Genomic DNA, 15,078 nt, shown 5'->3' with positions numbered 1-15,078 from the left:
AATGAAACAAATGTCGATAATGTATTTAGACATTTTTGAGGTATCTCCTAGTAAATAAAACCAGTTCTGTTATATTTGGACTCGTTTTACTGATGTTAGAACTTTTTTGTTCGTCATGTACATCACTTCTTTATTTTATTGAAGGATTTCGTTGATAAAAGGGGGGTCCCGGGTCGGGGGCCCATTTATTTGGTTTGCCTACCCTCGTGAAAATTCCTGGCGCCGCCACTGGTTATGCAGCCCAATCCCTAATTCGTTAAATATTAAAATATTAATTAAAATGTTTTCGAAATATTTACGAGTGTGTACCAACAATTTCAGATATTTCACAATAGTGGGAAACGTTTGGCATTTATTGTACGTAGAAATTGTTTTTGGATTCGTTTAAATTTGTATAAGTTTTATTTTTTGTAACCTTGGTTTATATTTTCTGTAACCCTATAATTATTATATTTTCTTCTCATGTAACGAGTAGGCGCAAGGAATGGAAAGAGCCCAAGTCCATTTGTTGACCCCCCTTTATAGCGGAAGTTTCTGGTCACAATTGGGCCGTGACTAAGTGATGAATGGGGGGTGTCCCAAAGTCTGTACAGGGAAAGAAACCGTTGTGAGGGCTCCTCTCGCCGAAAGAAAGTTTGGGTTTCAGTTAACGTTTTGAAGTTGAAGCGAAGAAGAGCGAGCGAGCGTACAATTTTGAATAAATATTTAGCGTGAAAAACTTTAAACTATATATTCCCTTTTTGTTAAACTATTCAGTATTTATAGCTGTAACCATATAATTTTAACCAATATTTAATCGCATAATTAAACTGTTTATTTTTCAATTCACATTAATTATCGTCTGATTAGTCTAATGTCTCAAGCGCATACAGCGGGAACAAAAGTTCATCAGAGTCGCGACACCTAAAAACTGTTCGCAAAATCCTACATTGTAACGGCGTGCTAGTATACTAATACGGTATAATACGATTTAGGCATAATATAATACCTTTCTAGTTAATATCATGAATATTTAAATCCATGTAATATTTGAGTAACCTTGAGAGATATAGAATTCTGATAATTTCTTTTATTTACTCAAGGTTTATGTAATATCAGAAATACATAATATCATAAGCCTATTATGATAATATATATCGTAAGAGTAAGAGATATATAAAAACGATATGGAATTGGAGGTATTATTTAAAGAAATGTGCTTTTAACAATATTTGTGTTTTAACAGAATTAAAATTTAACATAAATACGTTTCAAAAAATAATAACACTTCGTAGGTTTAACCATGGCTGCCATATGTTGATGTGCAATTTTGGAGCCGTAGAAAAAAAGCATGTGTGAAGTTCTTTGATGTCATAATGCCACGTCCCTTAAGTTCCGTATGATTTTGAAGGTAGACTCTTAACTCCCTCCTTCACCACTACACCCAATAGGCACATATCAGTCCTTGCTCGTTCACCTAATTACTAACAACTAAAGTTCTAACTTTCGTAGGATATTTGGACATCGTGCCATTTCCGTATCTGCAGAAAGTTCAACTAACCAAACCTGAAAAATGAAATACGATGCTTATTTTTGACGCTCCGATAAGCAATATTTCAGAATCAACGCTTCGTAGATGAGAGACTTGGGTGATTAACGCGAAAGGCGCGCAAATTATGATTTTCTGTACGCTGGCTTCGTCACGACGTTATTCGTAATTTGACATAGACACGCTCTTCACATTTTTGACGCGAAACTATCGTAACGACTTTGCGTTCTGAAAGATGTCGGAAAGTTTTGATGATTCGCTTTGGCGGTGTCCGCCGCTCTTCTGTTTTTTGGCCGACCGCGACAGCACAAATATTGTTTGTAATAGTTTCTAAACACTCCGCTTATGAAGTACAACGCTATGGGGTTAAGACAACTGTTGGCGAAGGTCAGGACGTAGCCCAGAATTTTCAAGACGTGAAAAAATTGATTGTAATTCTCGGCGGCGTTAGGATAGTAGTAATACCACATCATAAACACCTGAATCAATGTAACAAAAGAAAACAATCGTTAAAATTTTAACCGAATAAGAAATCAGCAAAAACCATAAGTATGAAAATTTGGAAAAATTATCACCGAATTGAGTTATGGTCTTCCTTAAAGAACACGTTAGAGGCTATATTCCCTAACCGCCTGAGGTAACGACTTTATTCTGGATACATGTACATTCTGATTCGTAGCCGATTATGTATCAAAAAAACTATAACAGTTGTCGAACGATTTTTGAACCTTCCGGTTTTGACTTATGGTGGTGCCTTGGGTATTAGCCTAGCTGATTAGTACGTGTTAGCATAGGATTTTTGGATTTAGTTCATAGTCCCTTTCACTCAGACTCGATAATGAATTTACGTAATACCAAGAATGTATTTCTATTGAAGGAGAGATATTGGGATTTGAGCCTAAGGTAAGGAAATAGGCTCTCTTGGGCCCTACAAATTTACTCGCGTAGGTTTTGCGGTAGCCCTTAAAATCCCTTAATTAATATGATAAGAAGCCATGGGTGGGGCCGTGGGGGAGTAAGCATTTCAATCTTAAAGTTGGCAAGCTTAGAATTTCTATATTTCGAATTAATATGATATTTGCTTTGTTATTTAAAGAAACTTCAATTCGTTAAATTATATTGAAAACGATATAATATAAACTTTGGTTCAATTATGTGTCGCTCCTCCAGATGCATTGGTCACAAAATCCCAATATATATTGAGCCTTTTTCCAACTCTATTTTATCCTGACTAAATTCCCAACGCTCTTTTTTATTTAATTTCCATAGACAAAGTAGTGCCATCGTTGAAACTGTTTCTGGTCGTATCTACCATTGAGTTGGGAATATTAATCTAGAGATCCAATCAAATCTGCTCCCCGCGAAACAAGTTTTTGAAAAATACGAATGTGCCGTCTGCTCTAAAATGACGAGCAAACGTTATCATATGACCCGTGGCGCCATCCATTATTTTGAAGAAAAAAAATCTTTTTGCTTGAAAACGCGTCTTATTTGAACGAACCATTGAGAGATAGACGGCGCCACGGGTAGAATGATAACGTTTTCTCGTCATTTGGGCAGCCTTGGAAATAAGGTTTTTTTTTAAACTGGTCCTTCTGACCAGTGACCCCCTAGCATATGAATTATTAAACTGGTCCTTATGACCAGTGACCCCCTAGCTTATGAATTATTTAATTGGTCTCATATAAAATGTTCTAATGCCATTTATAAGCCTAAAAAAACCTATATTACATGTTTAGAAGTTAGATTATGTTGGTAACATAAACTTTACACGTATTCAAAATAGTTAACTTTATTTTATGAGTACCACAAGAATAGTACAATATAGTACTATCTCACCTAAGACTTCTACCATAGCCTAGAAGACCCTTGAAATTTACCGTATTAGCTCTCTTTCTCTAGGCCACGTAACTCCAGAGTCCCCGGTCCGTTACCGCGTAGCCAGGGTAGCCTACCGTACTTGGGGGAAAACGAGACTTAGAGGATTGAGGGTTTGAGGCCGGAGGGGGGTTAGACAGTTCCACTCGTATGCGAGCGAAGGGACTCTACATAAAACCTTGGCGTGCGGCCGCGGCGGTAGTAATCGGAGTCGCTGTACATAGAAATCCAGTGAATAGGGAAATCAAAATTGATATAAACCTTGAATTAAAAGATCATCTCCTATTATTTGGAATTATTAAACTGGTCACCTTCTGTTTTTTTGTTATTATTTCGAATTAATAAACTGGACACGGTGACCAGTGACCCCCCAAATTTTTAATAAATAAACTGGTCTGAGCAATTAATTAACTGGTCTTTGACCACCTGACTACCGTTATTTCCAAGGCTGCATTTGGGACGCCGATGGGAGCAGACGACAGTATTCTTATTTTTAAAAACTTGTTTCGCGAAATACTGAAATCCGACGTTTTGATTGGACCTCTAGATTAATATTCCCAACTCAATGGTATCTACGATCTGTAAGCAAAGTAAATTTGAGCCCATTAGATAATAGATGTAGGCCTAACGTGTGCGGCTACTTCGACTACATAAAAGACACACACGATCATACGAGAGACTAAATTCAATGGCTTGAAATGGGTTTAAGATTAACTAAATTTTTTAGAGTTAATAGAAATATTACTTAATTGAAAGTAGTCGCACGAGCCTAATGTTATTATAGGTGGAGGGCTAGTATTGTTACTACAGTAGGGTACATGACGACGGAATATAAATCACTAACTGCGGTCCTATGAGCTTTTTATGATAATTGTTTGAGTCTCGTCTAAGCACTTTTCATTCCTTCGTGTAACCCGGTTTAGCGTAAAAATACCTAGAGAAAGCTCTATCCGTCGGAAGTAATAATAAAAAATTTCGGAAAAATGGCGGCAAGATTGCGGCCGCTACGCTACGTGTTGCCGCCATTTTTCCGAAATTTTCCCGCCGAGTTCACGCTAAACTTCTTACAAGGATGCTGGAGTGTTCATCCCTAATACTTCGCCTCCCTTCCTATTCTCCTTGGCTTTTTAAACCATAGACGTTAAAACCTTGGAGGAATAAAACAAGTATACAGGAGTTGCGGAGAGCTGCGAAATCGGTTACGTCAGTGACCGTGAACTCGCGCGAGACGGAGGGGTTCAAACGCGACTAGCGCCAACTGCATACGGAATTTTGCAACTATTATCATTTTACAGCATTGTTTTCACGTCGTCTGGTTTGTTTTGAAACATTTCTAAATTCTTTGCGCTTTTTTCCAAAATGACTCGTATTTGTTTGGAGGAATAAAACAAACCAGACGACGCGAAAACAATGATATAAAACGATAATAGTTGCAAAATTCCGTATGCAGTTGGCGCTAGTCGCGTTTGAACCCCTCCGTCTCGCACGAGTTCACGGTCACTGACGAAACCGATTTCGCAGCTCTCCGCAACTCCTGTATACTTGTTTTATTCCTCCAAGTTAAAACTGGGTTCACACCAAATATTTCCCGTAATCCATCAATTTTTTTATTTTTAGTGAAATTATTAAATCAAAGCCATTTACTATGAATTTAATTAGACCGTTGATAGGGAAAAATATTTTTTGCTTTGAGTTGGCAATAATTGAACATTCCGCCCGCCTTGAAATAACGAATTTCAAATAAGGTAGTATCCGAAAAGTTACATTTGCATACATAAATCACCCTAGGTAAACAGTTTGAATACACTTAAAATCAGTCTAGTGGTAACTGGCATAATTTAACTACGGGTCTTTTCAGTGATTTGTCAGAGGTTCTGACAGTTACGACGCGAACTTGATTGTCTTGTCCTGGATGAAGTTCAGTGATTCTGGCCATTCTCCACTTGGTTGGAGGTAAATCTTCATCCTTGAGCAAGACCAGGTCGCCGACTCGTAGATTCGGTTTTGGTGTAGTCCACTTTGGACGTTGTTGAAGGCGAGAGAGGAATTCGTTTCGCCAACGGTTCCAAAAGTGCTGCAGTACTTGTTGGCCCAATTGCCAACGTGATAGGCGGTTGACGTTTTCAGAAGTCAAATCGGGTTCGGGTATTGCGGTGAGCGCATCTCCGATTAGGAAATGTCCAGGTGTTGAAGTCGTTTGGGTGCGAGCTTAACGCCGTTAAAGGACGTGAATTTAAGCAAGCTTCGATTTGGCAACGAAGAGTTTGCATTTCTTCAAAGTTTAGAATCATGTTGCCAAGAACTTGCTTCAGATAATACTTGATGGACTTCACCCGTGCTTTCCAGAGGCCCCCAAAATGTGGCGCTGCAGGCGGGTTGAAGTGCCAATTAATTCCTTCATCTGCGAGCCATCTTGATACTTGATCGTTGTTGTTTGTAGAGACGATGAATTGATCGAGGGGCTGATCACTCCGCGTAATCGGTGTACAGAGCCGTACCTTTGACTGTACTAATGGGATTACGCGTAGTCTTTGAAGTCCCTGCCTTTGGCAGTGCTAATCTAAGCATAATCCGGCGTAATCGGTGTACAGACTTTCTAAGAGTGGTTTGCCCCTCGCAATTGATGAATGTTTTCATCTCTCGATCGGCTCCTGTAAAGTTGGTTCCACAGTCTGTAAATGTCGGCGCATTTTCCTCGTCGAAAAACAAAGAGTTTCAATGCTGCCAGAAATGCTTCGTTGGTCATGTCACTGACAAGTTCAAGATGAATCGATCTTGTGGTAAAGCAAGCGAAGACGGCAATGTATCCCTTAAACCTGAGGTGGCTTCGTCCCTTCATTAGTTTAAGGGTAAATGGTCCGGTGTAGTCGATTCCACACTTCAAAAATGGCCGAGCAGGATTTACTATCGCTGGTGGTAAATCGCCCATACGTTGCTTTACAGTGACTGCCAGCTGTCGTACACATGAAACACATCTTCTGATAAGGAAACGTATGGAATCACGAAGACCGACGATCCAATAACGTTTCTGTAAGACAGAAGTTAGTAGTTGAGCACCTCCGTGAAAATGTTTATCGTGCTCGTGTTGTATTAGAAGTTCTGTTAATTTTCTCTGTCTTGGTAACAGTGCCGGATGCATTTGTTCGTATGATAAGTTGGAGTGGCAAAGTCTGCCACCAACTCTTAGAATCCCATCTTGATCGATGTACGGACGCATTGAAAGGATTTTACTTTTCAGTGGTATTCCTCGAGAAGCGCAATCTGCCGGGCTGTTGTCTCCTGCAATGCGATGGGCTCTCGGTAGTTTTTCGTGGATTTCTGACACTCGATTGGATACGAACGTTTTCCAACGTTGCGGTGGAGCTTTCAACCAAGCTAGGACGATTGTTGAGTCCGACCAGCAATGAACATCGGCTATATCCAATCTCAATGACTCCCTGATAAGTGGAATCAGAGAAGCCAAAAGTGATGCACCAGATAATTCCAGTCTCGGAAGTGTGATTTGTTTGAGCGGAGTGACTCTTGTTTTTGCAGCGATCAGTTGTATTTTGATTTGTCCGTTGTTATTCACCGTCTTTAGATATACGGCAGCTGCGTACGCTTTCTCCAATGCGTCACAAAATCCATGCAGACTAATTTCTGTAGCATTAGCTTGCGAAATGTGTCATTGAACCGTAATGTTTTCAATTTCTGGTAAATCGGTTCGAAACGACCTCCATTTAGCTTCAGAGGCAGGGGAAGTTGCTCGTCCCAATTCAGTTTTAGTTTAGTCATCTTGCAAGAGCTCTAGGTACACGTCAGCGCCTAGTAAAATATCCACTTGTCCAGGGCTATGAAAAGTTGGATCAGCAAGTGTTAAGCCTTTCAAGTGTAGACAATTTCCAGGATCGAACGGACTGTTAGGTAAATAATCCATGACACTGCCTTGAGAGGTGTTCATTCCGGTTGCTCTAATTCCGTCAACTGAGACGTTGAAACGTGTTCGCTTCAATCTTAGTTTCCGCGATAATTTTTCCGTGATGAAACTGGCTTGAGAACCCGAGTCCAGAAGCGCTTGGGCTGGATAAAATTGCTCGTCAAGTCCCTTGACTTGACTTGGACCATTGCGGTTGCCAAGATAACTTGGGATGATCCAATTATTTCACGAGACGGGCATGAAACTACACCGGAGGTTGCCTTCGTCTTCGTTAATTCCTTCTCTTGATGTAGAAGTGTGTTATGTCGTGCGTTGCATTTCCTACAATGACCAGATTTGCAGTCATTGCTTTGATGACCTGTTCGTAAGCAATTGAAACAGATGGCACTCCTCTTGACCATGTTCCAACGCTCGTCTCGAAGATGCATTCAGAAAATTCGTACATTTGTATACATAGTGTGTTTCGTTGTAAAAGTGACACGTCTCGCTCAGAGCACCATGATGAGCCTTTGTACTCGGTCTCTGATGTAATGGAGGCTTCAACTTGATTGCAGTAATTGTAGGCGGAGCTGCTGCTAAGGCTCTGGCCCATTGTTCAAGAAATGTAACGAGATCCTTGAAAGTTGGTCTTTCAGTCCCCCCCAGGGAAAGTTCCCATTGTCTGAATCCAGTTTTTCCTTTACAAGATAAAGTAGTATGGAGTCCCAATGTTGTACTGGTTCTTTGAGAACCTTGAGTGCCCCTATGAATTCGGCGGTGGTATCGATGAGCGTTCGTAAAGCGGATGAATATTCTTGGATGACGTTAGTTTGACTGAAGAGACGTTTGACGTGTGCATCGATGATTTCCCGGGTATTGTTGAACCGATTGTTTGATCCCAGCTTGTGGCACTGGGTGAAAACTCGGAACAACTTCTTCCGCGTTGAGTTTGCAGTTCTTTCCCCACTGGTTTAAGGGGTTTTCTCCCGAGCTCTTCGGTTTCCCCTTCCATAAAAACTTGTTGAGGTTAACGGTAATAGTTAGTGTAGGGAGCTGTTGGCTCGCGTGGCATGCAGGGCTTGCCACCACCCTCCTACGCATTGTAACCCGGCCATCTGAATTAAAGGCTTCAAAAGTCGCTTGATGACTTAGGCCTAAGGTGGTGCCTTGGGTATTAGCCTATCTGATTATTGTTATTATTATTGTTAAGGAGCGCTGCTTCGCTTCGTAATGATGACTTCAAATATTGAAACTTCTGAGCTCCGGTGAGCGATTCGTTATTGTGTACGGTTGCCGTGAAGAGATCGTGAAACGGAAGCGAATCGACGTAGCCACCGCTTAATTATGGAAGTTCCAGCTTCGGTATACGTACATCACAGCTGGTCTGACTTGTCTCACTAGAATGTTTGCTGCTCTTTCATTCGATTCGGTGACGAGTAGGATTGTCAGAACTTCGAGTAGAGCGATTAGGGGGTTGTATTCATCTTCGTGATCCTCGAAGTCGTCGTCGTCGGGATCGATATTTGCAACTACTGCATCGTGAACCTCATCCAAGTCTTTCGATAGTTTTTCCACCTTGTTTACATACAGCTTCAAGGTGACATCAGTGAACAGTGAAATAAAAGACGCGAACTTTTCCGACATAAAAACCGGTAAAACCTTTTCCTCTTATTTCAAAACAGAACTGGCCGTTAATTTATTTTTAAACGCGCCAAAAAAACAATCCTTTTTTAACAGCAACCAAAGATACACTTTCACGCGCGCGCGCTATACAAACATTTGAATACGAATAAAGGTACTATGAAAAATTACAATTACAACCGAACACAATGGGAACGTCAATACAAAAAATAATATTATAAAGTACAGTTTTAACTGGTTTTCCGCTAAATTTTAAAACTCTCTTACAATATTGAACTCTCACGCCGACTTATCGTATGCATAAGAAACAATTTACGCAAGGAAGAAATTGGAACCGGCACAGTGTTTAATTCCAGATGCCGTCATCTAGTTGGTGGAATCGAAAGTATTAATAATGGCAACTTTCACACATACCAAATATTCCAAATTTATAGCTACTTCTGCATATACTTTTGGAAAATGCTGTAACGATAAATTTTTATGAATTGAGTTATTTTTATAATATTAATTAATAATTAATAAAATACCATTATAAATAAAAATCAACGAAATAATAAATAAAAATAAATTAAATTAAATTATAAATTTAATTTGTACGTGATATGCAAATATCGTAAAATATTTAAAAAAAATAATATAATTATAATACTTATGAAAAATGTCTCGTATTCCGTTCAACAGATGGCGCATGTTCAAAATTTATAGCTACTTCTAAATATACTTTTATAAAATGCTGTAACGATAATTTTTAATAAATTGAGCTCTTTTTATAATATTAATTAATAATTAATAAAATGACATTGTAAATAAAAATCTACGAAATAATTTATGAATAAATATATATTAAATAATAAATTATAAATTTAATTTATACGTGATATGTAAATATAAAATATATATAATTATAATACTTATGAAAATCCAGATGGACCCTGAAATAGGGCGGGGTGTCGGACAATACCTGGTTCTTCCTTGCGTAAATCGGTTCTTGGTAAATAGTAGTGTTAAAAATTGACTTGAAATGATCGACATGTACTATAATTATTGCATGTCTGGCAACGCTGTTACGAAGTTGATTTTGTAAATTAGAGTTTGCTAAAGACATCCAGTGACTCTTAAAGGTTCCGATATTAATTAGTCCAAGTTCTAACTGAAATTAGGCCATAATAAAACTTAAGCTTTGGCTAAATCTACAGCGCAAGTTTACTTGTCACCTGTCTAAGGTACCAGGAAGAAACAAAAAAAAAACATTGTACAACAAATATTTAATTCTCAATATCTGTATACTCTCTGTTCTTTCACTGACTTTTAATAAAATTCGAAGAAACTATGTAAGATTTGATGGAAAATTAGAAAGTCAACAAAAGGCACTACAAAAGTAGTCCTAGCATATACATACGATTCAAAATTTTAAATGGTGGGTTTGACTTCCGGACAATGGCCCATTTTCCCAAATAATGTATCGAAAGATAGGGATAAGAGGCACCCTCCTCAAACACTATTACGAGAAGAGGGCCGATTCGACAGATACAGTTCGCGTCTGTCATATCGACTATAGAACGGGGGAAATGATATAATGCTTTGTTTGGACTCTACACGCTAATCTCTGACCATCAGAGTACCTGGAAATTCGGCCCGTGTTAATGAGAAGTCCTTCTCAGTGATCATCAAACGGTTCTTAATGAGCAGCGAGGGGCTAACGAAAATTAATTGAAGAGCCCTTACTGCTTACTGGACACGTTGGGAAACTAATTTCGAAAATACACAATCCTCTATACGAGATTGGGCAAAGACGTGCCAATTTCAGGAACACTTTCGCGATTTGTTATCGAGAAAAAACAGGAAGTTATACGTCGATATACTGGAAATGTCTAAGGCTCTATCGCTACGGTGCCGCGAAACGGGTTGGACTTTAGGCACGTCATTTTGTAAAATTGATTGATTGGTCGAAAGAGGCGTGCCAACTACGGGGGCGAATTGACCCCGCTTCTATTTCACCGCGGGCCTAATCACCCAGGGCAGACTTTACACAGAGTTGTATTTAATTCAGGATACTTATTTGCCACAGACGGACTCTTACGGTGTCGCATGTTTAGTCAACCTGTGTTTTGTTTTTTATCTCTCGGCATTTTTTCGGACGCAGCCTATTTAACAAGGTTGTTGGTTTTGTTCGTAAAAATGTTAGCACGCCCCCATAGAAATCTCATAGGTAACTAGAATGCTGCCGCCTACGGCCGAGCTTGACGCCAGTTCGCCTTGAACCTTCAGCCAATGAGAGGCCGTAGAGTGGTTCCGCCAAGGAGGATAATAATCCTCCTTGGATCCGCTACTATAGCGGGAGATAGGTAACGTCATTCTCTCTGGTGACATTAAATTCTTGGCAGAACCACTCTTTGAGCTCTGATTGGCTGAGATCTGGCTATCGTCTGCCACGGCATTTGGCCCATTTTCCAGTTACACGGCAGCATTCTAGTTACCTATGAGATTTCTATGCACGCCCCTGATTGGTCACCATCGCCCAGAACATGGACCAAGAATCTAAGGGGACTCACTGTTCAGGCTTTTAAAAGCACGCGTTAATACTGGGGATAGTAAAATTAAGGGTAATTTTAGTTCTATGTGGACAAACTTGCCGTTGCTGAAGTCGATTTCCGGCGTAGTTTCGTAGAGAAACTGTAGCGTTCACGTTCAATTTTGAAAAAATGGCGCCGTTGTTGTCGGTTAAATGATTAGGCTTAGTAAGTTTTGGACCTTTGATTTTTGAAATTGGTTCTAATGATAATTAACCATGTTGTTAAGTAAAAATAACCAGTACGCCGCATATGGCTGAGGTTTTTTTTAATCAAATTCACTAGAATCCATTTCATTTCTAAACATAAAAAAATTAATGAACTAAGCCTAACTTTACCGTACGTATACTGTCGCTTAAGCACCGACTAAGCCTCTCTTAGAGATAGTTGAACAGAATTCTTGAGTAGCTTCAAAGAGGCTAATGTAAGCCTTCCGATTTAGGCTACGTCTACCGTGTCAAAATATCGGATACAGTAAGTCCGCTTAGATTCTTGGTTCATGCCCAGAAGCTGCCGACACCAAAGGGATGAAGCTCACTCGAAAATTAAGCTGACCACACTGTAAAAAATAAAGGTATTGTTAAGGTACCTAAAAAGACCCCATGGTATTTAATAGTACCTTGAAAGGTACTCCTTCGTTTTATTATCCGCGCAGGTATTAAGTGATACCGGTAAGGTATTTACAACTATATCGTGGTATTTAATAGTACCTTGAAAGGTACTCCTGTGTTTTATTATCCGCGCAGGTATTAAGTGATACCGGTAAGGTATTTACAACTATATCGTGGTATTTAATAGTACCTTGAAAGGTAGTCCTGTGTTTTATTATCCGCGCAGGTATTAAGTGATACCGGAAAGGTATTTACAACTATATCGTGGTATTGAATAGTACCTTGAAAGGTACTCTTGCGTTGTTTAATCGGCACAGGTATTAAGAGATACGGGAAAGGTATTTCTTACCATTAAAGGTATTTACGGAAAACGTTTTGGGTTTGAACTCTTGATGTTGTACATTTATGGCATTTAACGAATCCTTTTTGAGTTTTATCGCCTGAGGTGGTACGAAACCATCAATTTTATAAATATATAAATTGTTTTGGTAACCAAAAGTTTCTTTCACAATAATAAGTCGTAACTCAGTGTTGCACATAATTTTTCTTATCTATCAATTTTGTATATTTACTAAGAGATGGCGACAGTGATACTATCTTATCATTTTTTTGACATCTGTATTTCAGATGGCAGCACCATTTCGCTTTGTTTTCTAGGTGAAAATATTTCGCCTTTTTTAAATTAAATGCAACAATAGGCGAAACTATAAAGTCTAGGGGGGGGGGGGGGGCTGAAAAGATGGTAGTCACGTGACTTTTTGTGGAGAACTGAAGCGCCATCTATCCTAATGGCGGTTTAAATTTTGATTAATAAAATCTAAATTATCTAATTTAAAGTATTATTATTATTATTTAAACCATCTTAATAGAAAGGTTAAAATTAATTTGCTGTCTGCAGTATCTGAAAGGAATATATTTTCCGTCGCACGGGCAACTATGAACAAGAGTTACCGAATGCATGTTGGCTGTGATATGGCTGTCACGTGATTTCGTTTTCCCATTTTAACAAGTTGGTTATGACCAAATTTACTTTATAGTTTCGCCTATTCGGGGGTCTGAAATAAATATATAATTTTAAATTATTTACTTAATTTCATACTGTTTGAAATATATCATTAGTTATATTTCAAAGCTAATTAATATAATTAATGTGGAAAATATTTTCGTATCCAAAATTCTTTGTTACCACAATGAATTCTTGGTATAATATAACACCCATTAAGGTACTTTTAAGTACCTTCATAAAATTATAAGTACAAATGGGAACCATTCTTGGTATAATATAACACCCGTTTAGGTACTATTAAGAACCTTCACAAAATTATAAGTACAAATGGGAACCATTCTTGGTATAATATAACACCCGTTTAGGTACTATTAAGAACCTTCACAAAATTATAAGTACAAATGGGAACCATTCTTGGTATAATCAAATACCCATTTAAGTATGGTACAGTACCTTTAGGATTAAGGAGGTTTTAATAAATACCTTCATCAAGACGTACCTTATAGCACCTCCTTAAAGAGGCATTATTTGATACCTTTAAAGGTTCGTCTGGGGATGCAACATAAAATACCTTAGTCGGTACCAAAATGCACCTTATTTTTTAACAGTGCAGAAAATAGGTTTCAAAAACCCCGATTCGTTCTCACACTGAAATTCGCGGATAATTTATTATGTCGGTAAAGTTTTCTAATTTATCCATAATTCGCGTATTCAGATGATTAAAAATGAGAAAATTAGGTAAGTTAATTTCTATTCGAGACAAGGCTTAATGTCGAATCTGGGCCGAGTTTCGAGTATCACGCGATGAGCGAAATCCTCGCCTGAAAACCATGTTTGTTTCTTAGACATTCCTTGTATAAATGCATATCCTAGTAAAACTAACCTGATTAGGGAAAAATGAAATTCCAAATATGAGAACGAAAGCTAGAACAACTTTGGCTATTTTGGTCCTGGCTCGCAACTGCTTCATGTGGGTATCATTTTGTTGGCCAACAGAGTGTCTCGAAGCTTCGATCAAACTTCTGGCCATCAATATGTAGAAAATACTTATAAGAATAAGTGGAATTAGGTACAGGAGTAGAAACTTCAGTAGAACCATGAGTTTCGGATACCAAGGCCACATTGTCTGGGGGAAGGGGTAACATACGTAAATGTAACGGCCAGAACTTATCTGAAAAAGAAATTGGAAAACGCATCGTTAATCATTTAATATCAAGCAGTAGAAATATAGACTTAAGAGTGCTATGCAAAATTCACGCAACAATGTGTAATCGTAGTACATATTTATACATGATTTAAAAAAAATTAAAATGATAATAAATATACAGGTTGTCCCGAATAGCTCTAACTGGACATTTTACAGTCAAAGTAGCAGGCGCTTTAGACGACGTTCCTCCGGCCACTTACCGACGACTATGGTACCAACATGACGGTGCGCCACCCAATCAACCTAGAGGTGTTGTTGAGCATCTGAACAACGGTCCCGTTCAATGGCCTCCGAGGTCTCCAGATCTAACGCCGATGGACTTTTTCTTGTGGGGTTTCATCAAAGCACGAGTAATAATAATAATAATAATAATAATAATAATAATAATAATAATAATAATATGGCTAATGGAGGAATCATAGAACCTTACTTGTAAATTTTGTGTATTTGGACGAATAAAAATATCCTTTTGTTTAACAAAAATGAACCATTTAAGCCATTTCTGACATTAACGAACAAAACTCTAAAAACTATTGCCTCCCATGACGAGCTTGATTTATTTCATCACCTCGTATAGCCGTGAAAAATTGGTCTTTTTCAATGAAACCAACTTTTTTTTTACATTTTCGATAATTCTCTATTACTTTTTCATTGCAGGTTTTCTTCTAGCATTTTCCCGCCATTTTTTAAAAACGTGAAAATATTTTCCGATTTTTCTGAAAATTTGAATGTAAAGATGACA

General features: G+C 38.3%; 1 protein-coding gene across 1 annotated transcript in view; it reads right to left on the bottom strand.

Moving 5' to 3' along the window:
- Positions 1-1,185: 1,185 nt before the first annotated feature.
- The window catches only part of LOC149932856 (neuropeptide CCHamide-1 receptor-like), a 29,933-nt gene continuing 16,040 nt past the window's right edge, over positions 1,186-15,078 (bottom strand). Inside the window, exons 6-7 of the mRNA XM_090155963.1 lie at positions 14,013-14,300; positions 1,186-2,007 (exon numbers count right to left, since the gene is read on the bottom strand). Coding sequence (XP_090012089.1) covers positions 1,717-2,007; positions 14,013-14,300 — 579 coding nt within the window. The 3' untranslated portion in view covers positions 1,186-1,716. The remainder of the gene's footprint in view (positions 2,008-14,012; positions 14,301-15,078) is intronic.

Source organism: Leiobunum rupestre, chromosome 8 (genome assembly GCF_980474605.1).
Source record: "Leiobunum rupestre chromosome 8, qqLeiRupe1.1.hap1, whole genome shotgun sequence".
Lineage (NCBI taxonomy): Eukaryota > Metazoa > Arthropoda > Arachnida > Opiliones > Sclerosomatidae > Leiobunum > Leiobunum rupestre.
This window is presented reverse-complemented; position numbering and strand designations above follow the sequence as displayed.